General features: G+C 44.2%; 1 protein-coding gene across 1 annotated transcript; it reads right to left on the bottom strand.

Moving 5' to 3' along the window:
* Positions 1–1,153: 1,153 nt before the first annotated feature.
* On the bottom strand, positions 1,154–25,160 carry nid1a (nidogen 1a). Its single transcript, XM_048988144.1, has 20 exons — positions 24,802–25,160; positions 18,003–18,305; positions 17,685–17,911; positions 17,053–17,453; positions 16,640–16,780; positions 15,790–16,041; positions 15,240–15,440; positions 14,644–14,877; positions 14,108–14,245; positions 13,354–13,482; positions 12,772–12,915; positions 10,902–11,021; positions 8,931–9,161; positions 8,619–8,788; positions 5,730–5,856; positions 4,999–5,170; positions 4,702–4,859; positions 3,812–3,935; positions 2,582–2,694; positions 1,154–1,739 (listed from the first exon to the last, which is right to left on the bottom strand). The coding sequence occupies exons 1-20, from the start codon at positions 25,003–25,005 to the stop codon at positions 1,609–1,611; spliced, it is 3,720 nt and encodes a 1,239-aa protein (XP_048844101.1). The 5' UTR covers positions 25,006–25,160; the 3' UTR covers positions 1,154–1,608.
* Between the last annotated feature and the right edge of the window lie 364 nt (positions 25,161–25,524).

The raw sequence follows: 25,524 nt of genomic DNA, 5'->3' as shown, positions 1-25,524 counted from the left end.
GTTGTACTTTTTATGGTCCCTCATTCAGGGGACCTTGTAATCGTCACACCTTTTCCACTGTTATATTCGCTATACGTTATATTTGGTATTATCGATCAGTTTCGAACAGTCGCTGTGAAACAAACCGTAACTCCGAAAGATGCGTCCGTCTTTTAAAAGTTTAGGTGGTGGAGAGCGACACCTAGTGTTTAACTTTTGTTACTTACTTTTAATTTTAAAAACTCGATTCTGCCGCGCGCGCGCACACACACACGCACGCACGCACACACACACACACACACACACACACAAATAGGTTTGTAATTATATGTTTTTGGGACTCTCCATTCATTTCTATGGGGAAAACTCTAATCCCAACATGACGACCTTAACCCCTATCCAGCCCTATCCTTAACCATAAGTAACCAAACAGAATACGAGACTTTTGGCATTTTTAGCTTTTCAATTGCATTCACAGATCTTTGTGGGGACCTGAAAAATGGTCCCCACAATGTAAAAAAAAGGTATTTTTATTACATTGTGGGGACCACACACACACACACTATATATATCCATCCATCCATTTTCCAAACCGCTTATCCTATTGGGTCGCGGGGGGTCCGGAGCAATGGGCACGAGGCAGGGAACAGCCCAGGATGGGGGGCCAGCCCATCGCAGGGCACATTCACACACCATTCACTCACACATGCACACCTATGGGCAATTTAGCGACTCCAATTAGCCTCAGCATGTTTTTGGACTGTGGGGGGAAACCGGAGTACCCGGAGGAAACCCCACGACGACATGGGGAGAACATGCAAACTCCACACACATGTAACCCAGGCGGAGACTCGAACCCGTCTATATATAGAGTATATATATAGAGTTTTGCTGACATCTAACTAAAAGTCTTTAATATTTACAATTCTGCTTTAAGTGTGTAATTGTGCGTGTTGCTAGCATTAGTTTCAGCCGGTTCACAGCTTTATGCCCAAATGTCCTGGGTGGATAGATATAATGAATAAACATTAAATTATGTAATTATACTAACTAAAACAATAAAGTATAGGTGCTAATATAATAATGCCTGAACATTTTATTGTTGCTGTTTTTTCATTCAAGAAGAGTTTTCGTTTTCAAAGGCATCTTTAAAATAAGATAATAAACAGCAAAGTTCTGTATAAAAAGTTGTTTTATTTGGATAGCTGTACAGAATGTAAACTTCACTCACACACCAGTTGCATATACAGCATATGTCACGCGAGGCATCGGCGTACTGCTGCGTATGACGTCACAGCCTCCATCTCTGGTCGTCACCCCAGCCACTCTACTCTCGTTCTGTTGTAAAATTCACAGTAATATCTGACGCTTGAGGTCTTTTTATTTTAGCTGAGCGCCACAAAGAAATCTTCAAATAGGTTTACGCAGAATTTATTTACAATTAAAATAAGCACCATTTAAAGTAAATTGGAGATAGGGAACTTATGACAAACTCTGTTATAAATTTAAGGCACTTTAAAACAGTCCGTCACTGTTACTTATTCAGTTTTGAATAACTATACTGACAGATGGCCTGCTTCTACCAGGCTGTGGTTAGGAGGAGTAACTCTCCTATGCTACTCTTCCTTCTCAATATCCGCTCTCTCCCTCCACACAGCTCACGCCCACAGCTTTATCAGGACAGAGGCACGAGCGGCCAGTAGGGGTTCCCAGACACAGGTGTGTGCAGCCGCCGTTGTTTACACTGCAGTAGTTTTGCCCTGCGGAGAAAATGTCAGTGTTAAACGTGTTCTTAAAACTCTTGTCACAAAATACATCCAAGTCCAGCTGTTAACGAGACAGAGATGGTTCTTCACTAACACAGCCAGTGAATGACTCACCATCCCAGAAAGCCAGATGGCAATCCTCTAGTCAGAGGTGTAAACTTCAGGCCCCAAAAAGTACAAATCCATACCACGATTTTGTTTCAATCAACCAGATAAGTTCTTTGTCAATGTGACTCTTTATACTCAAACTGGTTGGTTGAAACAAAATCTTAGTCTGGATTTGTACTTTCTGAACCTAAACTTTCCACACTGTGTTCTGAGGTGCAAACTAGACTTATTAGTCATGATCGTTTAGTGTGTGCTGCTTTGAAGAACTCTGCTTTGCATCCGGGGCAGCCTTAAGGTATAAACACAGCATCAGGCTGGGAAAGCCTCACACAAACAGCCAGATTAGGACAATGCATTGAGGCTAACGTGCAGGAAGGCTGCATTCTCCAAAGTCCCTGGTAATTACATCCAGATAAGGGGAGGGGGCAGGGGCAGAGTGGCTTAAACCACTCACAGCCAGATGTTTCATAGATATCCTACAGCCAGCAGTACCCCCAACCCCCCCCCCATCTACATGCTACATCAAGCCAGAGAGTAAAAGGACCTTAGTTCTATGTTTTAGCCAAGGATTCATCTTTTCTTTTTGCCGCCTATTTCTCCTAATCACATAGGACTAATATTCATTAAACTACAAAGAACTTGATTTCAGGAAGCCCAAATCTTGCATCTGAAAATCCCCAGATCCCACAGTAGCATAAATAAGCAAAAAAACAGGGAGGTGTCCATACCGGCTGGGCACTGGACACTGGCCACCGCGATCCCATATAACCGCGAGCGCTTCTGGGGTACGAATTCGTCCGTGTTCTTCTCAGCGGGCCGATCCACCACCATCACTGCTTCCCTGGAAAACAGCACCCAGTCTGATGAGCACCCCTGAGATATTATTATTATTATTATTGTATTATAATTGATCTGATGCCATGTTTTTGCAGGTGATAAACCTCCCACCTCCCAAGCATTCAAAGATTTGTCAAATTCAAGGCATATAACCTGCAGTGAAATGCAAAGTGGTCAACTCTGCCATAATAAAACTGTGAGAGAAAAATGAAGACATTAAAAGTGAAAATATAATAGAGATGTCATAAGTAAGGAGAGTTAGACTTTAAAAATAATAAACAAAATTTGAGAGATGCGCAACGCAGACCAAATCAAGGTTAGATCGGAATGAGTCACCACCACTTGGCCCTCAAACCGGAAAATTGCGAATAGTTACCATTGCTTTAGACGCTCTTAGCCTGACATTTCTGAATAGCAGCAAACCATAATATTATGTTAAAGATAACACGCTCACACAGCCTGGTTAAAGATGATTATCTAATTATTCATGCATAAGCATCAGTAAGAACAAAGACTTGGGGGGAGGGTCTATTTGTACAGCTGGAGAGTTTCTCTGAAGTCTATGAGGAGGGATCTGCTTAACTGGCAACCTTAGGGTCATGCATCCATAGCCCAACCTTTCTGTGTTCTGCACTTTAGTCTGGTCCACCGTTTTATCCTTTCATCTGGCCTGGAGGGACTGGCTCTTGGCAGGGTAGATTCTGAACTTTGTATTTCAAGTAGAAGACTGACTATTATTATTAAGCCAAAAACCATTTATGGGACTATTGAGTCACGTGATAAATTTCCTTGATTTACTATAGCAGTCAGGAGCCTAGATGAAGTAGCACGTTTTTCAAACGCAGTCACCTTCTCACAGGCTCTCTCTGTTAGCATGACGCTAACAGCTTCTTCATAAGGAAGTGCGGTCAAGCTGCTTTCCACATCAACACCGTGCGGCTGCTGAATGGGCCTGTTGTTGCCTCTTTGCTCATGAAATTCAGGAAAGGTCACACATTCTTGTCAATGAGACTTTCCTGAGGCTAGTTTGGAAAGCTGAACCCTTTTGAAAGGAATTATTCCAAATTAAAAAATTAAGACTCTTCACTGACAGCTCGTCAGCATATGCACACTGTGACTACCTCCTCCAGTCGGTGTAGTAGAGGTTCTTTCCGTAGGATGCAATCCCGAACGGGTACTGGGTGCCCTCCACCACCTTTCTCCGGTTTGCCAGGCTTGGGTTCATGCACTCCACCTTGTGGGTACCTACAATCCAAAGGACACCCCTGATTATTTTAATTTCCCATATAACAGACAGAACAACATGGCGAACTGTCCCCAGAACAATGACCTGACATTCAGTTCAGCCACTGACGTCTTTATTTCAAATAAAAGGCAGCAACCGCAAGCACAGTGCCAAAGATTTCAAACATAAGCTTCAATGCACTGACAGGCTCTCTAAACACTGGCGTATTGTTTGTTGAGTGTGTCCATCTGTCTTCTAAATGCTTATCCTGGTCTGGGCCACAGGGGGGCTGGAACCTATCCTAGGTAGTACAGGGAATGCAGCTGGAGTACACATCCAAGATTTTGGACTGCGGGAGGAAACCTAGGTGACTTGGGAACGGAGGTGGAGAGTTCAGGTCCAGAAAGTACAAATCCAGACCAAGATGTTATTTTCAACCAATCGGTTGAGTATAAAGAGTCAGTCACAGAGTATTCAACTGGTTGGTTGAAATAAACTCTTCATCTGGATTTTTACTTTCTGGACCTGAACTTTCTACTAATGCCTGGGGAAAACATGCAAAGGCCAGACACACAAACTAAGCAGGCAGGACTCAAACTCCCAACTCTAGAGGTGTGAGGAAACAACATTACCCACTGAGGTACTGTGCCATCCTTGGGTCACAGTCTGATGAGCTCAAATGCTATAATGTTTCACATGCCAAACAAGGAACTTAAATCTAGAGTCATGTGATCAAGCCATTCATTCTTTTGAACATGCTATCTGTTCTCCATATGTGGAACCCACCCGCATCAGCCCAGCATAGCAGGGAGGTTTGGGGGTCGTAGGTCAAGCCGTTGGGCAACCCCAGGTCATCCTTCACCAGCACCCGTCTGTTGGTCCCATCCATATAAGCAGCTTCAATCTTAGGAGCTTCTCTGTTCCAGTCAGCCCAGTATAGATACCTGGTTTGGATCATACCATGTTAATAATGTAGGGGATGATCTGGACGGGAGGTTCAAAAAACTAGCTCTTTCCTGATCATCAGACAGACCACAACCCTGCAGTAAAGGGTCTGAGATTGTAAGAAAATGTAACACATACCCACGTGCTGAGTCCACCACTATGGGACGAGGGTTGACCAAGTCGGTGTCGATCAGGACACGTCGCTGATTCCCGTCCAAGGACGACACCTCGATCACATCCCGAATGGAATCCGTCCAGAACATTGTGCGGCCCAGGTGATCTATAGCGATCCCCTCGGGGCTTTCCAGATCTGAGGGGAGAGGTGAGGCCAGCAAGGGCCGATCAAGATGGGCGTCACAAGAAGAACTCATACCTCACATCCCAACCGTCAAAAAAACGTTACCGTCAACTAAAATTTTGAGTTAGTACTTCCCTGACTGTAAATATGGAAAGAGCACTATTTTCCATTTGATAAAAGTAGTTGCTGGGTGAGCTTCAACAATAATAAAAAAATGCATGAATAATCACACTGGCTTTCAGTAGGGCTGGAAGTAGGGTTGCCAATGTGCTTCAGCTCTGCCTCTGGTAGTTGGTGGTAATGCAGTGGCTGAATACTGTAGGCAAGCTGAAATTGCCTATGACTATAGTTTTCGTCAAAGAAAAACATAGTATTATGTTAACTAGCTCGCAATGCAGTGAGAGTGATTGTGGCCAATGTATTAATGCTTGTTATCTTGTTGTTAGCTGTGGATAACTTCTGTTGATACAAAAGAACTGCAGTAAAGTCTACTGGTTGTTCCAACTTGCAGCACCCTGAGCTCAAAACATCTTCCGGCACCTAACATACGTGTGGTACGATGAAGGCCCACCTGTCAGAATGATAGGGATGGGCTCTCCCCCCTGCAGGCTGGCCTTGCTGATGGATGGTCCTGTGATGTCTGTCCAGTAGACCATCTTTTCCACGCAGTCGTAGGCCAAACCGATGACCACTTTGTCCTGGGAATCAGCAGTTGTTTGGAAGTCAGTTTCGAATGTTTTATTTATCTGTTTTTTTTTTTTTGCAGGATAAGCAAGCACTTGTTTTTTTCTCATGGTTTAGTTATGAACAGGCAGAGAGCATGTCTAGAGGTCACTGTATAGACGAGGAAACCAGCCAGACTATGTTGTGGGGAATGGTAATTCGTTTCAGATAAAGCAAACTAGCTAAGCAAAAGTGATACATGTGGCTGGAAAAAATTCAGGCATAAATGTTTGCTAACAAAGAAACAAGCAAGTGATCTAAGCGTCCTATTGCTCATTCCTTAACAGGGCCATCTGCACACCTCCCGTCCACCCAAAATGTCAAGCTTGGCCCCTTCGATGTGTGAATCTAATCTAAAAAAAAAAAAATCAGCTTTCAGATCGTACAGTCATCATTTAAATTACTCAAGTGGGTGCAACTGTTCCAGAGCACGAAACAATCTCACGCCAGCTGTGAGGCCCTTCACCCATGGCCCTCAATCACCCATGACCGTCCTGAAGAACGCTTTCGTTCACTAGATTTATTTATGATCAGATTACCCATCATCATACAGTAGGTCTTTTGACACACCGTCAACACAATCAAGATGGAGGAAAACACATGTACCACACGCATCTACAGCTTTCCGAGACTCTGGCTGAAGCCTTGGTTGTTTCTGAAGCCTTCCCCAGCAACAGGAAAAGAATGGCCAAACACTGTGTGTGCGGTGGAGGGACAGGTCCATAAAGTAAAAATCCAGACCAAGTTTTGTTTCAACCAACTAGTTGAGTATACGCTGCTCCCGCGACCCGACCTCGGATAAGCGGAGGATAATGGATGGACAGAAGACACTGTCACAAAGTACCATTCACCTTCACCTCTGCTCCAATTATTGCTTCCTTGTTATATTCATATTTAGAGGGGTTTAGGACCCAGGATATTTTTTCTTGTGGAAGTTCTGGGAAATCGAATGTGTCTTGTGAATGCAAATGAGTCACTTTTCAGGCTCTGTTAGACTAAATCCAAGCTAATCTGGTGCAGCTGTAGAGGTATTACAGTCTTCATCACGCAACCTTCATCTCCACAGTAAGAATGAGTAGCAGCCATTGAGTAAGCAAGATCTCCATTAAGTTACAGTGCTACTACGTTTGTGTAAATGTTTAGCTTCAACTCATCTCCCACGGAAAACCCCAAACTCTCTGTGTCTCTGTGTCTTTAGTCTGGTCTGAAGTGTATGGCTGATGTTTTTCATATGAATTTCATGTTATGAAAAAGATTGCAATGGAGTAAAATATACTATTTGGATTCCTCACTGCTGAAAGGAATCAAATAAAACCAGAGAAGAGTCTGACTGTAATGACTATTTCATCAAAATTAATAAGCGGATATAAGTTTGAAAGCTTTAATAACATCCTGCTGAAGGATTCAACACGATCCCTCTCAAAGTCTGGAATTAATACGACCTTTTAATGAAAGGACCCTCAAAGTGACTCACTCATCATTCTCTTACATAATTTCCCCCAAAATATTATCTTTAAATACCTCTGTACAGGCAAACACCTGTCTTGAGCCATAAAATATATGCACATTTCATAAGAGTCTTTCCCTGCTGGGACGTTCATCGCCAGGACATGGTCAAGATCAGAAGAATTAAAACATCTGCTTGTCGTGTCCGGTGACCCGTATTGGTGAGGCTGGGGCTGTGATTTATTTTTCAAACACACCAGAAGGGCAGGCAAACGTGAGTGAACTTCAGAGTCCAGCTTGCAGGTCATTACACTATCATGTAATAATAGCTCTTGATTGGCTGTTTTTATCATGATATCACACTGTCTCAGCCAATCAGCAGAGTTTCCCACACCTGCTAGATACTCATGTAAGTGGATGGTTATTCTGCCAGAAGCCTGCTGCAATACATCACACCACATCTCCACTGGACCGGATACCTATTCGCTTCCTGAAGCTGTTGTTTCGGAAGTCCAGCATTCCCAAGGAACCACGGATGTCACTCGGACAGAATTGAGCAGCCAGTCCCGATACAGCCTATTATGTCACATTATCCTGCCGCCCAGAATTACCTCCCCTGCTCTCAGAGGGTGAATTAATGCTACTTTTGACACAAAGCACAGAGATCAAAGAAAATGGTAAGAGAGTCACCCTTCCTGTTGTCCTACGCATTTTCTGAAACAGCCATATTTGGTTTAAATTTGGTTCTGAGAGTTAGGAGTGTTTGTTTCTGTGGCTCTGGTTAGAAAGTCTGCTGCCACAGTGTCTGTCGCACAAGACCCTTAACTGCCAGCTCCAGTGGCACTGCACACTGGCCGCCCCAGTGCTGTGACCCTTGAGCTTGCTGTCACCTGGCTGAGCGTGTTTCAGGGAGAGCAAAATGGGAGAGGTGAAAAGCACACTGGGATGAATCATTGTTTTATTTCTTCCCGATATTTAGTTAAACCAGTGTCCAGCCCCCATTCCTCCTAATATGCCTCACATGGTTCTCTTTGACGGGTTTGATTGGTGAGGCTGCCAATGACACACTGTGGCAGTGAACAGGGATGCATGTTTCTGGAAACCTTGCTCTCTCATGTCAGTATCTGACCACACAGTAGATTTCAACAAAGGTGAGCAAACATGTCCACCGGAGAGCAGAATCTCGTAGCCCACGACCACAAAGACTGTTCCATTCAAAATTATTTATGAGGGTCCCTGTGAAGCAGGTGAACTGGCTGAAACCATTCAAACAGTGGCAATCGGAACTTACCGGAATGTGCAGCAGGGCCTTGGCTTGGTTCTTCTCTATGCCATGTCCTGCCAGAGGAACGTGCTCAATCTTCCCGCTCTGGGCAAACAGCAGGTGGGTTCCTGGTGGCAGCGGAGTGATGTCAGGCCGGGTCGTGGGTCCCACTGGTGTGGGGACCACCTGGTCAATGCCTAATGGGCAGAAACAGCAAGGGGAGCCCAGGTGAGCTTAGGGGCACCGAGAAATGCAGCCAAAAGGAGTATTGTAGACGTACTCCTCTGGGTGCATGGCGTCAGAGGGGGAAGGCGGACTCCCAGCAGGCCAGTGACTTACACATGGGTTCGCTGCCCGGCCCGGTGCGGGTGCTCGGGATCTCCTGCCCATTTTGGTACACGCACCAGCACTGGCCGATGCTGTGGTGACACTGCATGGGCTCGTATCGGCCCAGAGCGTCGCAGGTGGGCACGTACTGGCCCGGGATGGGCCGGGGCCCCCGGGGGCCGAACGTGGAGGAGGCCGACAGGGCTGCTTCCCGGTGCTGCTCACACTGCGTCTTTGCAGGGGCTGGAGAGACAGGAAAGGCACTTCGTAACATGGTCATAGGTCATAGCATGAAGCAGGTTATTAGGTAGAGATGCTTATAGAGTGAGAGTTAGGTCAAATCTGGCCCTCAATTCCAAATCCAGGCCTTGTTTTCAGCTCTCCCAGGTAGTTAGCTTAATAATTACTGATTCTGATTGGCCACAGAGGCTTCACCCCTGGCTCACAGTTAAAGGAAGGCTGGAAGAGCAGCAGGGCTCAGACCGATAATCACTCTGATAAATGCCTTCCAGAGAAAGGATCCTGCCCATAATACCACAATGCTTCATATGTTCTTCAAAACATTCTGCTTGTCAACAATTACCGTATTAACTTAATAAACATATAACCAAACAGGTAATCACACGATCCATGTGTTTGTCACAGGAAATGAACGTCTTCAAGATAACCGGCTACGTCAGAGAGCACATGACTGCCATGACTGCAGATGGCCTCACACTCTGCATTTGAGCCCTACAGAAGCATAATAGATTCTTACAACACCTGTCACCTTGTGTCCCTCACAATAAACACAGAAACACACCATTATGACGCCATGTCATCAACGACTGCAAAGAAAAGCTGCTGCAGATTGATCCAAACTAGACGAGAAAGGAAGAGGATAGAGCTGAATGAAAAAAGAGGGAAAGCACTAGAAGAACAAGCCAGTTCATTGCATTTTATTATGTGTAATATGGCTTGAAAATAAATGTTTATGCAAGACAGACCATTTCTTAGCTTATTTGGCTGAAAGGTACATGCTACACTGCACACAGAATCAACAGAATGCAAAGGAAACAGCTGTGAGCCAGGGGGCCAGCCCCTACACTCCTACCCCGGGCCTCAAACAGACTGCAATTCCAGAAAATTCTGGTACTCTGCTCTGCCATGTTCCCCGAGGCTCGCATTATCACAGGCCTGTTCTGGGAGGGGGGGATGGAGGGGGGGCTGTCGGCTTTGCGATAGTACAGATTCATGCGCTCCACTTAACACGGTACATTCCCCTCCCCCAGGAATCCCACATGCCACTCCTTACTGGTATGTCTCTCTTAAGTACTCTGCTGTTGGGTAGTTTGCCCCTAGTGGGGAGCAGACAGGGCACTGAGGCACCTCTGGGCCTATTTATGACAGGAAAGGGCCCATTTAGGAAACTCCAGACAGAGAGCAAAGCAAGGACCTTATTAATGCAGCCAGAGACTGATGCACTCATAGCAGGGGACCCGTAGAAGGGGGGAGGGGATTTAGGACAATCTGGGGCAGAATTAGATTGGTCTAGGTTGGGGGTCCAGTATGACGTGCTTTGATGGCATCTCTAGCAGAGCCCCTGACTCATGGTGCCAGATGCACCTAGCCTACAGCCTGGGGGTCACCGTGAATCCCAAGTGCCGTCGACACGTACCGGCTTCACTCCAGCTTTTCCTGGAAAGCAGGGGTCTACAGAGGTGACAGGCAGTGTAAAGTTTTAAGAGGCAGGATGGCGGTTTAATAGCGCAGGACGGTGAGAGAGCGGCTGGGGTGTTTCCTGTGAGCAGAGCGCTCCCACCTAAACCACTGCAGCATGAACAGCAGCCTCTATAGACCTGGGGCCAGGAACCACGAGAAATCCAAACACATGCGAATACATTCGCTAGTGGCGTATCATGAAAATACAAATGAAAGTTTGGGGGGGCTGTCGGTATGTGAGGAAGCCCTACAGCCCCCACCCCCCCCCCCAACAAAACCTACCTGAGGAGCAGTGGAAGCCATCACCATGGAAACCGGGCCGGCACTGGCAGCTGAATGCTCCCGGGGTGTTGGTGCATACAGCTGCCCGGTGGCAACGCTCTTGCTGACACTCGTCTATATCTGTGCCGGGGAAAGCAGAGGCGATTAACATCAGGGCTGGAGTCCCTAGTGGCTGCTGCCTCAGTCCTGCACTCTTTTCCCTTTATACTCGTATCGCATATCCATCCGTAAACACAATTTACAGATGACACAACCATCGTAGGGCTTATTAACAGCTTTATAAGGTAGTTGGTGGGTGAGACGCCTGCCTGGGGGAAGGAAAACAAGAAGACCAAGGAGCTAGTCCTAGATGTTCAGGAAGAAGGCTTCCCTTCTGCAACCTCTGCGGATTAAAGGTACGGAGGAGGAACGAGTCAACAGCTCCAGGTTTCTGGGCCTGCACATCACCAACAACCTGAGCTGGTTAGAAAATACCTCGGCCACTGAGAAGGAGGCACCTGCAGAGAGCATCCTCACCAGTGTGGTGGAGTAGCATCGCACACAGGGAGGGGAAGGTCCCCCAGAGGTGCAGTAAGACAGCAGAGAGGATCGTTGGGAGCATAGCCCCCCTCCACCCGCCAGGAACAAGCTGTGGGTCATTCTCAGTGACCTGCACCACCCTGGCTACTCTCTGTTTAGGTGGAGAAGCTCTAGACATCCACTAAAACACCACCAACCCAAGAGAATTAGAGCAAACAGGAAGTGTTTTTACAACAGTGTTTTCCAACGGCTGTCAGACCACGGACAAGAGACATTCGTGCTGGAATAAAATACCCTGCCCCCCCCCCCCCCCCCCCCCGCCCCCACCCCTTCTCTGACAACTGCAGGCACTCCGCCATTACCACTCACACAACTGCCAGAACCTTCTCTATATCCACATATTGCACAACCTATCTACATTAGTCCAATATTTATTACATGGGTACATAATTATTCATACATTGGCAGAGAATGTACTTACATTTCGTTATATTTGTTATATTTATTATTATCATGTGTATTTATGTGTATTCACTATGCCTACTGCTATGCATATCTACTGTGTGTATTTCCGTTACTGTGTGTATTTCTGTTCTTTGCATTGGCTGAGAACCGTACAAGAATTCCAATGCCCTGTACATCTATACATGAGCAAATGGAAAATAAAGTTTTTGAAATCCTTTGATTGTGAAAGAGGGCTGGGGTCCCCAGGGACCTGTTTGGGTCTGACCCCACTTCCCAGAAAGACTGAATACCCCACTGAGAGCCAATTATTAATAACTACTTTTATGATAAGTGGCTGGGTGGCCAGAACTGTTAACTGTAATCTGCAGCCAATGAAGTGAGTGAGGATTCTAATGTAATTTTTAAAAAACAACACGTCCTTTTCTTTACAATGTATAAATACAGACCAAATACAAAACTATGCATGCACAGCAAATAAATGGCATAAACATTAATTACATAAGTGTCATAAATATATCATAAACGTGCTTCCGGCTTCAATCCAGCATTTTACCATTTGCATCATTTATTTTAAGCTCCTAAAATGCTCTCACTTTTCCTATGGTACACGTCCAAAAACTACAACTGTTTATTTCGTTTTACACATAAATCAATGTGTTTTTTCAGTGTATTTCCTTAGAACAGTGTGTTTACTCCATCAGAAATTATTACATACATACAAGCAGTGATGTTTCTTTGCATACCAGTGTTTAACTATTCATGCCATTTGGGAGATTTTCAGTTCTGGGAAAAACCGTAAGGTTCGGGGGCTTTTCAGTCCAATCTGGCAACCCGTCAATGTGAAATCCCCTTCAATGAACGTTGCCTCTACATCCACAGGACATACCGTGACAGGTCCGGCCATCGCCCTCGAAGCCCGGCAGGCAGGAGCAGATGTAGGAAGAGCCCCCGGTGTAGATGCAGCGTGCTCGCTCCGGGTCATCACAGGCATGCGTGCCAGCCTGGCAGTGGTCAATGGGCCGGTCCGACTCTGCAAGAATCCAAAGTGACATATAAGTGAGGATCAGAGAGCAAGATTCGCCAGTGTTCCTGGAGAAATTTCTGTTAAGGACCTCGCTCAAGAGCTCAGTGTTGCTGTCTGCAGTGCCCCCCCCCCCCCTCCACTTCCTGCACACTTAATAGTTAAGTGCTGTACATGCGGGAAATTCAACAGGGGTGACACAGTCAGGGGTGTGACTCCAACAGAACACAACAAACATCAAAGGTGTTCTAGACGCAGGCGCTATATGGGTTGAGCACCCAGGGCCAGACTGAAACAAAACATCCAGATCCTAGTTTTATCTTCCAAACCCCCCCTTTGAAAGGGGAAGAAGACATTGCAGGAAATGGAGAAGACAAAAACAGCCCCCCAACCCTCCCAAAAAAACGACAAAATACAGATAACACGTGCGACTACACGCATACAGACCAATGCAGGTCTGCCCGTCGCTGGCAAACTGGTAGCCCTCGGTGCATTCACAGCGGAAGGTTCCGGGCTGATTGTTGCAGATGGCGTGAAGACCACAGATCCGGGGCATCTCCTTACACTCATCAATGTCTGTGGATGACAAATGCCCTCGTACAATGTGCTCCACCACAGTAAAACCCGACACTGGTCAACTGGACCCATATATAATCTAATCGAATTACAGTTCATTACAATAGGTTCTTAATTAAAAAATAAACTATCTGTTTGCTGTTTCCATGTTGATCATTTTTCCATTTAGATCTTCCTTTTAAATCCCACGTCAAAACAGCTGTTTTGATAGAACAGAAAAGTTTGGATTGAGATATCAGTCTGCTGTTTAAGCAGAATGTTATGAAGAATGTTGTGGTCAGGGCTCATTTTCATCAACCGGGTGAGAGGACGTTTCTGTGACAGATCCGAGAGTCAATGGAGACTGTCACATACTAAATGGGAAAAAAATATTGGGTCATGCTTAAGGAAGTGATGAAGGAAGAAACCAGGCTTAATATAAACATACATCTGTATGCATACTCTGGTGCACACCCACACACCCACACACACACACACACACACACACACGCACACACACATTGTCATTAACTTTCAAGAAAATCGCAGGAATTCAGGAAATCATGCATGTGATCCTGGGCATCACCCAAGACGATGCCTGGCAGGAGCTGTGCACAGAGCTGGCGGCCATGAGAAAGTGCCTCACCGTAACACGTGCGTCCGTCCCCGGTGAAGCCAGCTGCACACTCGCACGTGAACTGGTTTCCTTGACCCGGGCGGCAGGCGGCGTTGGTATCACAACCATGTCTGCCCGTGAAGCAGGGGTTCTGCTCGACCGGTCCACCTACAAACAGCCAAAACAGGGTCCTTCACAGCCTCCTTGGGTCAACCACTTGACCATGTGAACAGGGGTCTGATCATTGGGAATAAAGGTAATTTTAAACTATTTTGGCAGGATTCCTACAGATACAAAACACATCAGTCACAACTTGTACTCAGCAGTCAATCACTGTGAGGAAGTCAAGCTCGAACATAGAATTCAATGCAAGTTTTTTTCAGGCAGTAAATTCCAGCTGGGACCACCTGTTTGCATTCCCTACCCTCATGGCACAAAAATAACAATAGCGATATAAATAAGGGCGAGGAAATCAAAGCGAGCTCCATTTTAATGCCTGTTTCCCTGAAGCCAGCTGGGTTTTATGTCTCCCACCCAAACAGAATGTCACAAAATGCAGAGCTTACTGTGGATGGAGCCGATCTTGTTGCTCATGGCGTAGCGGATGAGCTGATTGACTTCGTCATACAGCACGAAGATCTGGTCTACTCTGAGCTGCTGGGTGGGATGGGCCAGTGCAGAGGCATCACTGTAAGAGCAGCTTTGGTAGACGATTGTCTGCCGCCAGTGGTAGGACTTGGACTGGACGCTGCCATCAACCAGGGTGACCGTGTACTCCCGAACCGAGGAGGAGGTGATCACTGTATGTGGGGCAAGGATGTGATCAGCGTTCATTGTTAAAGTCATCAAACAGTTAAAATCATTGTACTTATGGGGGTATCAAGTCTAGGGAAGATGGGCTATGGCCAAGGGGGGCAATGTTCCAGGAGCACCTCGGGGCAACTGCACATCTGTAGACTCAGCTTAGGTTTTGCCCAGAGCGCCAAGTATGATAGAACCACAACTGCTGTAGTTGTGTAAAAAAAACATACAGATATATGGGGCTTTATTAAAGATGATGAAAGGGTATAAGCATGCCTGCAAAGTTAAGTATTCATTTCCTCAAGCTCAGGTTGCAGAACAGAGCTGGATTGGGAATGTAACAAATGGGAAGGAGTCTTACTGTTGCTGCTATACTGGTAGACCTCGGAATAGGGCTCGATGTGCACGGTGGAGCCCAGGGGGACCTCTGGCAGCCTGCCTTCCAGCTCCGTGCTCACTGCCAGGTGGTCGTGCTCATCGATGCCCTTGAACTCTTGCTTGATGGTCAGCTTCTCATTCCCAGGTTGGAAGGTCACTTCTGCCTGGCGTGTAAATTCCCCGCCTGTCATGGCAAAGCAAGGGGGACGGATGTTACCACTCACAGAGAACCTCCTGCTCACCAGGGTGGGCCCCAGATTTAATTTGATCTAACTCTAGCAGCAGTAAACTTCCTAAGAAAACACTTTGGAGATGAGCAACCCACTGGAATGAATGAACTTCAGCAGCATTTCCTAGGGGTTTGTAAGGAAGAACAACAAACATGGTGGATTTCTCCAGCAGGAAGAAGGCTTGGAATTTCTAAACTAGACATCATGTGAAAAGAAAAGATCTGAGGAAACACAAGATGAAAGGACGACAATAAGCTACTCAAACCTTTAACTGTGCTCTTAACAACCAGCAGGATAGCTTACCCGCGATGCTAAAGCCATTTTCATAGCCGGGCTGCTCCAAGGCAAAGGCCCAGCCAATGATGCCGCCCAAGGAGGAGAGGGGGAGGAGAGAGGGCCCCAGGTTGGAGGGGATGGTACTGATGGCCACATAGGCTCGTCCATCGTTGGCCACCACGTAAGAGTGCAGGTCGTTATTGTTGAATACAAGGGGTGTCGGAGAATTTCCCACGAAAACCCTACCGCTCACTTTGCCATTCATCCGTTGAGGTTTACCTGGTTGGAGACGGACAGGTAACACTTGATTCACTCCTATTGAAATTTAATAAATACAACTTAATGCGGACATGACAGGCAAATCCTGTACAGCCTGATTGCATCAGGTTTATACTCTGGACTGAAATATATCTCCTAAACATCATAAGTGGCATTTCCATTTTGTGTATTTTGAAGATGCTAACTGAAAAACAAAACCCTTAATGGAAACATTCAACGAAAACCCTGAAAAGAACTGATGTTTGCTTGAGGTGATGTTTGTCGCAAGTCGAAAAATAAGTAATTTGCAAAACTTGGAAACAGAAATTGTGAATTGGCCGACGTGTAGCACATGTCATCCAGTCTTGGATTTCTGGGTTGGTTGAAGTCTTGCAGGATGAAAAATGGTAAGTACATTTGTGTGACATCCATTCATGGTAACATATTTTTTGACTTATACGGAATTTACTAATAATCTGGACAAAGCTCGCAAAAAGAAGGAAACACAATTATTGATTGTTAAGGGATATGTCTTACACAGCGAGAATATTGAGAATACTGCATCTATGTATTATAGGGTCTGTCTATAGGTTTGTCGATGGTGAGGGGGGGGGTCTACCTTCGGCTACACACTGCTTGCCGTTGCCGTAGTACCCAGGCCGGCAGTGGCAGCAGTAGCCACTGGAGTAGTCCTTGCAGTCGGCGAAGATGGAGCACTTGTGTTGTCTGTTAGCGCAGGTCTCATAATTGTAGGAGAACACTGCAGGTATGGAGGGAGAGGGATGTGAGGTTAGCTGGTTCCAGTGAGGGCACGTCAACGTTAAAACACCCTAAAAATTACCTCGGGTTGTCATTTCCAATCCATTAGCAGCTTTTAAAAAATGTTTATCAACCAAACCAAAAGTTTACGCCCACTTGTATAGCTAAACAGTTTCACTAGAGAATAGATTAAATTCTTGGAGCTATAACCTTTATCCGTTAATATACCAGATTTTTCTTCAGTAGCAATACCTTCTCCTTTGCCACACTCACCATCTACATTGATATTGCCTTCATCCACCACCACTACCTGTGGATTTTCAGGCTGGTAATGGGGACGCTGAGGTGGGAATGCTTCTGTGTACTGGGAAGGGCTCTCATGTGGATTTTCATAGTGAACCTCAGGGACTGGTACAGTTGGCGTCTCCTCCAGGTTGTCTGGGGACGGGTGAGTCGGCAGCTGATCCCAGTTTGATGGGACCCACTCTGAGATGTGCTGTAGTCCCGGGTAATTATCTGGGAATTCGGTGACTAACTCCACTTCCCCCTCCTCCGTGTCAGATCTTTCCCACGGTTCAACCAATTCAGTGACCTCACCAGCGGCCACTACTGTGAAAAAAGGAGAAGTCCCGATCTCAAACACCCACACCCCTCGTGTTCCACAGTTTGTCTTCCTGCAAGGGAGCAGAAAAAAATGGATTGTCTACAGGGATCAGCTGAATATATGTAAAAAAAAGAAAGTTATTAGTAATAATCACATTTGAGACCGATGATGCATTCATCAGATCATTGCAGCTACCTACTGAAAGTTTGCCAGAAAAAAATATGGGAAAACAAACATCTAAGCAAACAAATCTTACCTAGTATACATTTATCTTCAAGTAAGTATGAAATGTAATGCTTACTCAGGAAGATTCTTAACAGACGCCTCATCGCTGGTAGTGGCACGGTAGTATGGTCCTTGGTGCCATGTGAACCAGCCGGTCACTTTTCCTTTGCTGAAGCCAACTTGTATGAGCTCATTCTCGCCTCCTACAGGAGTGGAATAGAACTGCAACCCGTCCCTTGGATATAGTAGAATTGCATAGCTGGCAGTGTCCGCTGATGCCACAACAAGCTGAAAGGTGTTCCTCTACAAGAACCACAGGGAGATGATGGATATTAACATTTGTTGAAGGCTAGAGTACTACTTTGCCGAAGGGTGAGTTTAAAAGTGTTGGTACCTTGATATCCAGCATGTCTCCTCTGCGTAAAGTGTCCTGGGGTGCCACATTCTCCCAGGTGACTACTATAGTAGTGGTAGGGTCAACCTCATCATCTTCTGGGTAGGCCCTAGCAATATAATCTGATGCTTTCTGCAAGGTTTGGGGTGTTGTGTCCTGGCGATAGAAGACTTTCCCAAAGCCATCGCTGGTATCCATGTTCCCCAGACTTGCTGCAATCATGCCAAAAGAGGTGGGCATTTTCCCCAGGTACTCCGACTCTTCCATTGGCTCTGATGTGGCAACAAACCCATTTGTGTTGATCTGAAATTGAAAGCACACAGGCATGTTGTGGTTATACCAAGGAATATCCAACTCCTGTACATGAATGAGATCAACAGTACTGCATACTCAGTAGGTACTTGTATTAAATGCAAGTTCCTATTTATCCTTTTTGGTAACACTTTCCTTTATAGCTGTCATCTATAAAGCAGTATTGATACCTTCATAATGGATTATAATGATCAGTATGAAGATTAACAAAGCATTACCGCATCTTCTATTGTATCACATCGCGATTGTGCCACTCCTCAGGTGTGCCACGCCCCCTCGTTAACCTCGTGTGGAATACCCATGTTGCCAGCTGTTCCTAGTCTTGTCTGATTAAGTTTCTGTATATAAGTGCTTCCTTGTTAGTCTTCCCCCAGTCCTGTCATTGACGTTTTTTGATCGCTAGGATCTTTTCATGCTCCCGCGTGTGTGATTCCTCCATTAAATCCCAAATTTACCCTAACTTCTGGATTCCGGTGCTTCCCTTCCCGTCGTGTTCTCAGTGCATCACAACAGGATGACAGTCATAAGGCATTATAGTGTTGATTATATACTAAATAAGCTTCAATGAAACTCTCATCTATAATGTACTATACATTCCTTCATAGTCCATTACAATGGTTGGTATAAAAGGATGCTTTGTACTGAATTATGAAGTTATCTGTAGTGCACTATAGAAGAGAGCTTCATTGAGCTTTCATAATGCATCATTAAATGACTATGTTATAATGTGTTATTGCTTTTTATAAATATTTATCGTCATGTTTATAGTGCTTTATGGATGAATTTTTATCTGGCACCACTTAACATGGCACAAATAATATAGTATTATACTATTACTTATCTTTTAATTAACCATAAACTAAGTCTTAATTATATACTAATCTCATGTTAATTCATCATTAATGAATTGTGATGCATCTTTTATCTCAAGAACATACTATATGTTACTATATCGTTTAATTGCGTAAACCTTTCTGAACTACAGAAGGGACAAGTAATGAATAACACAAGTGAAATATTGAACATGTTTGTTCATCATTAATGAATTGTGATGCATGTTTTATCTCAAGAACATACTATATGTTACTATATCGTTTAATTGCGTAAACCTTTCTGAACTACAGAAGGGACAAGTAATGAATAACCCAAGTGAAATATTGAACATGTTTGTTCATCATTAATGAATTGTGGTGCATTTTCTTTTATTTCCTGTAGCAACTATATTTATTTATAATTTGTACTTCAGTAGTAACTGAATTATCATTAAGTATTTCTGCCCCATTACACAAGTGTTACTATAATCTGTTATGAATGTGTTCATAGATTCTTATAGATGAGGCATTCATGAAAAATGTTACCATATATTTTCATGCAACTAAATTCAGTCTTCGAGATCAAGCACCTTACTGAAAGAAGGACATTGACATAAGTCCAAAGATCAATGAGAATGTGTCCTTCCCAGTTCCCCCGTAGCCTTTACGCATATTCAGTACAAAAACACTCCAGGTTTCTGTGAGTGCTAATAAACCTTTCAGCAGGTATCTCAGGTGTTGTCCTGAACGTCTGGAAACTTGTCTGTGGTAACAACCCACTGTCTAACTGATTGCCGGAACATTGTGTTTACACAGCTAGATTAGCAGCCTCCGGCTGGTATGAACACCTGATCTACGCATTTTGCATGCAGAGGTTGCTCCATGTCAGCATTTTGAAGAGTTATTACATTGTTCTGTAATTTTAGTGCAGCAAGCTAGACAGTGTAAACAAGGTATAACACTACGATATGCGACCTCGTCAAATTGGTTGATGAAATGACAGGGCAAGAATATTATGCATGCAGGCATCACTGGGACAAAGGGAGCAATGATGGTCTAAGGCAAGGTGGATGACATTGACAAATGCAATGGTGTAAGTAATATGTTAGCAGAAAAAGCAATAGGTAAGCAGTCATATATGCAATTTGCAACAGTCAACACCCATGAAAACGGAAAAAATCGGTTATACAATTCATGATGGCTCAAATGGAAATCTAATAAACTTTCTGTTGACACCCAGCAGGACCAGTTCACCAGAGGGGTACCTCAAATTGTCAGGCCTAAAAAAGTGGCCCACGTCAGCATGTCATGACTGCTGATCTCAGCTTCCACGGTTAAATGGCGCCGGTGGGTATTTTCAATGGGGGGCTTTCACAGCAATGTGGAAATCTGATTACAAGACAAAGGCCGTTCGACTGGAGGAGTGACTTCCTAGTCTAAAGTGGATTCATTCACAGAGCATGTATGCCTGGTTTGCTGGCATTTTTAGATGGATTCCTGCATGCTCATTACCATATAATATTCAGTGGAAGGTAGAAGCACTATTTGGGGATTTTAGGAGTTAGGTGTCATCCCATTTGGAACCTTGCCATACTCTGCAAATAAATGTGATGTAATAAACATCCTCAGTCAGACACAGCTGGGAAGAAAAGCACCACACCACACTTATTTCTATACGATAAAAACGTATTATTAATTAATTAAAACTCTTCATTAATAATTATTATTCTAAGTCCATTTAGCGATTTTGTCCTAAGGGTCAAATCCTAGAACTGCGTATGAGGTGTGCTTTTGTAGCAAGCTAAAAAGTCTTAAGATGGTAGCAATTAATTTGGTGCGGAAGAACTGGCATAGTCAAAAACACAGGAAAGCAGCCTTTGGGTGGAGTGACATAGGTTGCTAATTAATGTATGCCGTCTGTAACAACATACTGCCGACGGCCTCTAGCGACATCACATACCATGGGGATGACGGGTGCCTGAGGTTCGCTGGGCTACATAAGAACTGCATTAAATTTGGGGGGGAAACAACCGCATTAATTGTTAACTCCGAAACGTTGTCCGACAATGGCGTCCTTTGTTTCACGGGTGGGTTCTACAGTGATGAATCCTGCCTTTGTCTAGGGCATGAATGCTCTGTGTAGAAATCTCGATCGTGCATATAGAGAACCTGAAGGAAAGGATCGAACGGCAGCCCCGGAGGACAGCCGTAATGTGGGCTCATTGAACGCGCTCAGTACGGCTCGCTGCGAAAGAATCCGTGGCCTTGAATGGTATTGGCACAGCTTTCGGGGGCTATTCTGCTTACAAGCAACCGGCGGAGCACTTACAGATACATGAAGGACAAACAAATGATTTCAAAGGAGCCTTCATCGTCAGTAGCTTATGAGTAGAGCTGACCCGACTGAAGGGTATGTGGACCAGAAACATTTACTGTGCTCACCCCCAACCCACCCCATCGGTCTGCAAAAGGTCATCATGGGGGACCCCAGCCTCATGCCCTATGCTGCCTGAGAGGCTCCAGTCCCCCTGACCAGGAAAAGCAGTTGTACTGGAAAATGCATACACCTTTAAGACAGACTTCATGAGAAAAGTGGCCCATTTCAGCCTGAGCCCCATTGCCTCTGACACCTGCAACTTTCATTATTCCAAATTTATCATCAACATTCACATGATGTCACCCTTTTAAAATCCTCTGCTTTACGGTCGTCTTTTGTACATATCAGTAATCAAAGTACAGAAAAAGACTATTGATGCCTGTCTATGCCTATTATTTACAGAATAATTTACTGTTGATGGTAACTAGATTAACATGAGAAGAACTAATGGTTTATATTGTAATGGTGTTATAGACAGAACTGTAGAATAAAAACCTTCAAAAACATGCAAATCTAATGTAGACCTAATATGTTTGGTAGAACTGTTAAGTGCATATTAATGCTCGATTCTCCAATTACTGCATAATTGACAATCTCCGATGAATAGGACATGAACTACAGATAAAAATATAATAGAGAGGTGCTTTACTAAAGAATATTCCAGAAGATCCCCAGCAAAGACCCATCATGGCTGAGTAGGATGCAATTTTTACTTTCTTTTTGTGAGTCTGGGCTGTTGACAAGCTATCAGGCTACAGAAGGTGAACATTATAGCCACCAATACCCTTGAAGACTGGTGTGAGACTAAAAAGGTTTGCAAGTTTAGACAAAACACAGAAAGAGGCCTATCTTACAGCATGGTGAGGGAGTGCGTGAGAAACGTTCTGCAATGCCACCCCCTCCAGATGTGCCAAGACATTTTCTACACATGTTCTCTGGATTCCTAAGTGTTAAGCAAAGCTTTGGTCTGATTTGTGGTTGACCCTCTTCGATGCATCTGGACCTAAATTGACCTGTTGACACATGAAATGTAATCTTTAGGTTCTTAGGCAAGAAGTCGAGTCCTACTGGGTCTTTTGTTTACATCTCACACCAGAGTAAACTTGAAACCAGCTGGCTAATTATAAACACCCCCCTAATACAATCAACGCATATAGAGGGTGTTTTTTTGTTGAGGGGGACTAGTACTTGTAATGTAAATCAGATCAGCAGGAGATGAACGACCTGGCCATTTTGAGGAGGATCTACATCATCTGGTAGAGGTGGACTACTTAAGTTTGCTCCTCAAAAATTCCCACAGCATGTAAAAAGGATTTAACACTCATTCAGCCCTCCCCTGCGTGTATGCGTCCCAGAGGGTCTGCAGCTGATGGGGGGGGGGGGGGTAATATCAAAGCCAGCTGGAAAGCTAGAAAGGCATTTGCTACAGAAACAGAACCTCGGCCCTGAGCTGTTGGAGTTAGGGTGGTGGTGGTGATGGCGGGTGGGTGGGTGGAGCAGTCACTCAGATAAAAATTCAGTGATGGCATTCAACACAAAGGGAGCATTTTAACAATGGCAAGCACAGGGTCATCGGTGTTGCACAAAGTGTAATGATTCACTTATGAAACGTATTACTAGGTGTATTACTGGTATAGAATATGAGCCAGCAAACACCAAGGAAATTATATAGCTGTGAAAGCAAATATCTGCTGTGATAGATGTTTTAATTCATTTATCTGAAGTAAATCACAATAGGTTGTACGACAGCTAGTTAAAGCTAGTAACGCTAGCAAAAAGTTTTAGCATTTTCAGTTCAATTTTCATAGAGAATAATTGTTGTTAAATGACCATTTTCATTTATGCACCTTTTGGAGGACAATTTAGTGCCAATGTGTACCTCATCTAGTCACTTTGGGACGTCCAATCATGCACTTATTTTTGTCAGTATTTTCTTGTTAACTATTGACCTTGAATGGAGAGGAGATCCCACGTTTAATACATTGTTTAGCTATCTACAGATTAAACCATTGGTTATTAAAGCACATTCCATTCTTAACTGCATTAAGAACTGCCAGTTCTTGAGTGAATCAGCAAGATAAGAGTTGCTGTAATCTTTTAGGGGTACTTGGGGATTCATATCCACTGCATATTGTGACATATTGTGACAGTTTGTGTCTTAAAGTTATTTTGTACGATATCCCAGTATGTGTTGTTTTCAGTTCCTTCGCTGAGTGGACAGGTAGAGATAATACGCCTCTTTTCGGGGTCTGGTAGCTTGTGGAAATGTGAAAAGTTTTCTTTTTTTCAGTAAAAGGCATAATAACAAGTGGTATGTCAGAGGGGTCATTAATAAAATTGGGGAGATATACTGAAATTTCAGATCATTGGGTTTCACTGTTAATTCACCTTATAAACCAATGCGAAAAGGCAAAAGCATTTAATTTTCGCTTTAAACAACCTGAGACAAAGAGCTCAGAAATACACACAAAAAATCACACCTATTTGTGAACTCATAACGACCCCCCGTAAACTTAATAATAAAACATGTCACATAACTCTTAATGACCAAATGCTGGGGCAACTGCAGCGACTTCTGACCGGGCAAACAGACCGCGAAAGTACTGCTGCCCATAAAAACTGTGTTAACCCTGGAAGGAAGGCGGAGGATGTGACCCCCACGCCTCCATCCGAAAGCCAGAGGACACACAGCTGTTCTATGCATTGAGCGGCAGAGGCGGGGTGAAAACCCACCAGGAAAGGAACACGTGACCCCCCCTCTCCCAGTCCCTTATGCTTAAATTTCCTCCCTTAATTATAAAACTAATTTAATTCAACAACTGAGTCCTGTTTATAGGCAGTTATGTATCTTTGATCATCATGCGTCTTTTCAACAATATTTATGCGAATGGATAAACGTTTATTTTTATAAGAAAAAAAGTTAACTGTTAAGTGGATTAAAAATACAATACATTCTGCTTTAATGGTTAGATTTTACTCGACTTCCAAAAAAAAAAAAAAAAAGATATTTCGTTAATCTCAGTTTGCGGATCGCCACAAGACTTGCTGTCATATCTAGCAGGCAGCCCTCGGAGGAAATTAGAGCTACAATGGAAATCCGGCTCTAATGCACTTGTAGGCAGAACATCTCACTGTAACATTTAATAATCAGGGGGGAAAAAAGACCACAGCCACATTTCAATACATTCAAAAGTTTGACATTTCTGGCGAATGATTGTTTAAAGTTATATATGTTTTTTCTTTTCAATAATGTGATGCGGAAAGAACCGCATGTTTTGTGGAATGACTGATGACTTACAAATACACTGGTAAACGATCCATCGTAGAAAAATAGAGGTTTATCCAAGGCAAGTTCTTGACTCTGGTCAGTCCCCTGCTGCAGCAAAGTGTCCCCAACGTCCTCTCCATACTGGAAAAGATCGCTCCGACTAATGCTTTTTACGGTCACAGCATAAGCAAGAACGGTAATCCAGACGATCCAGCCCTGTCGCTGTAAATTCATTATTAACACAATATTCTGATACCCTAAATAGGCTAAAAACTAGTTCTACTGAGGTATACGGTTTAAGTACCCAATGCAGTTAGTTGGCGCTACTGAAGAGAGAAGAGAGCCGAAGAAGGACTTGATGAGACAAAAGGAGTCAGAGGGCGTGTACGTGAAATAGCTAGGCTGTCCCACAAGGCAAAAAAGGAACGATTTCCGATGTTTAAAATTATTAATGATGATCGATTTTTAATTAAAATTTCGGTTCGTACTCCAGTTTCATGGTTGATCGTACATGTAAGCAGACTGACCTGTAAGTGTTTTAGTCATCAAGGAGGCTGTTACGCAGACAGTAATGAAAAGTTTATTTCGCTTTCTCACCTTATGCATGTATGGCTTATGCGTTTATTAACGCGAAACTTTCATCACGTGATGACAGAAATGGGTCAACATGCAGTTAAAAAGTCAATGATCCCTAAATCCATATAAACATAACAACTGACAAACTATAAAAGTGTCTTCATGAATGAACAACTC

Source organism: Brienomyrus brachyistius, chromosome 20, assembly GCF_023856365.1.
Source record: "Brienomyrus brachyistius isolate T26 chromosome 20, BBRACH_0.4, whole genome shotgun sequence".
In the NCBI taxonomy this organism is placed as follows: Eukaryota; Metazoa; Chordata; class Actinopteri; order Osteoglossiformes; family Mormyridae; genus Brienomyrus; species Brienomyrus brachyistius.
Note: the sequence above shows the minus strand (reverse complement) of the source record. Positions and strands in the feature narration are given on the sequence as shown.

Coding starts and splice junctions, on each gene's coding strand:
- nid1a (XM_048988144.1), bottom strand. CDS start 25,005: ATGAATTTACAGCGACAGGGCTGGATCGTCTGGATTACCGTTCTTGCT. Junction 12,916..13,353: donor CGACGGGCAGACCTGCATTG/GTCTGTATGCGT, acceptor GGATTCTTGCAG/AGTCGGACCGGCCCATTGAC. Junction 3,936..4,701: donor GCTATGCTGGGCTGATGCGG/GTGGGTTCCACA, acceptor TTTGGATTGTAG/GTACCCACAAGGTGGAGTGC.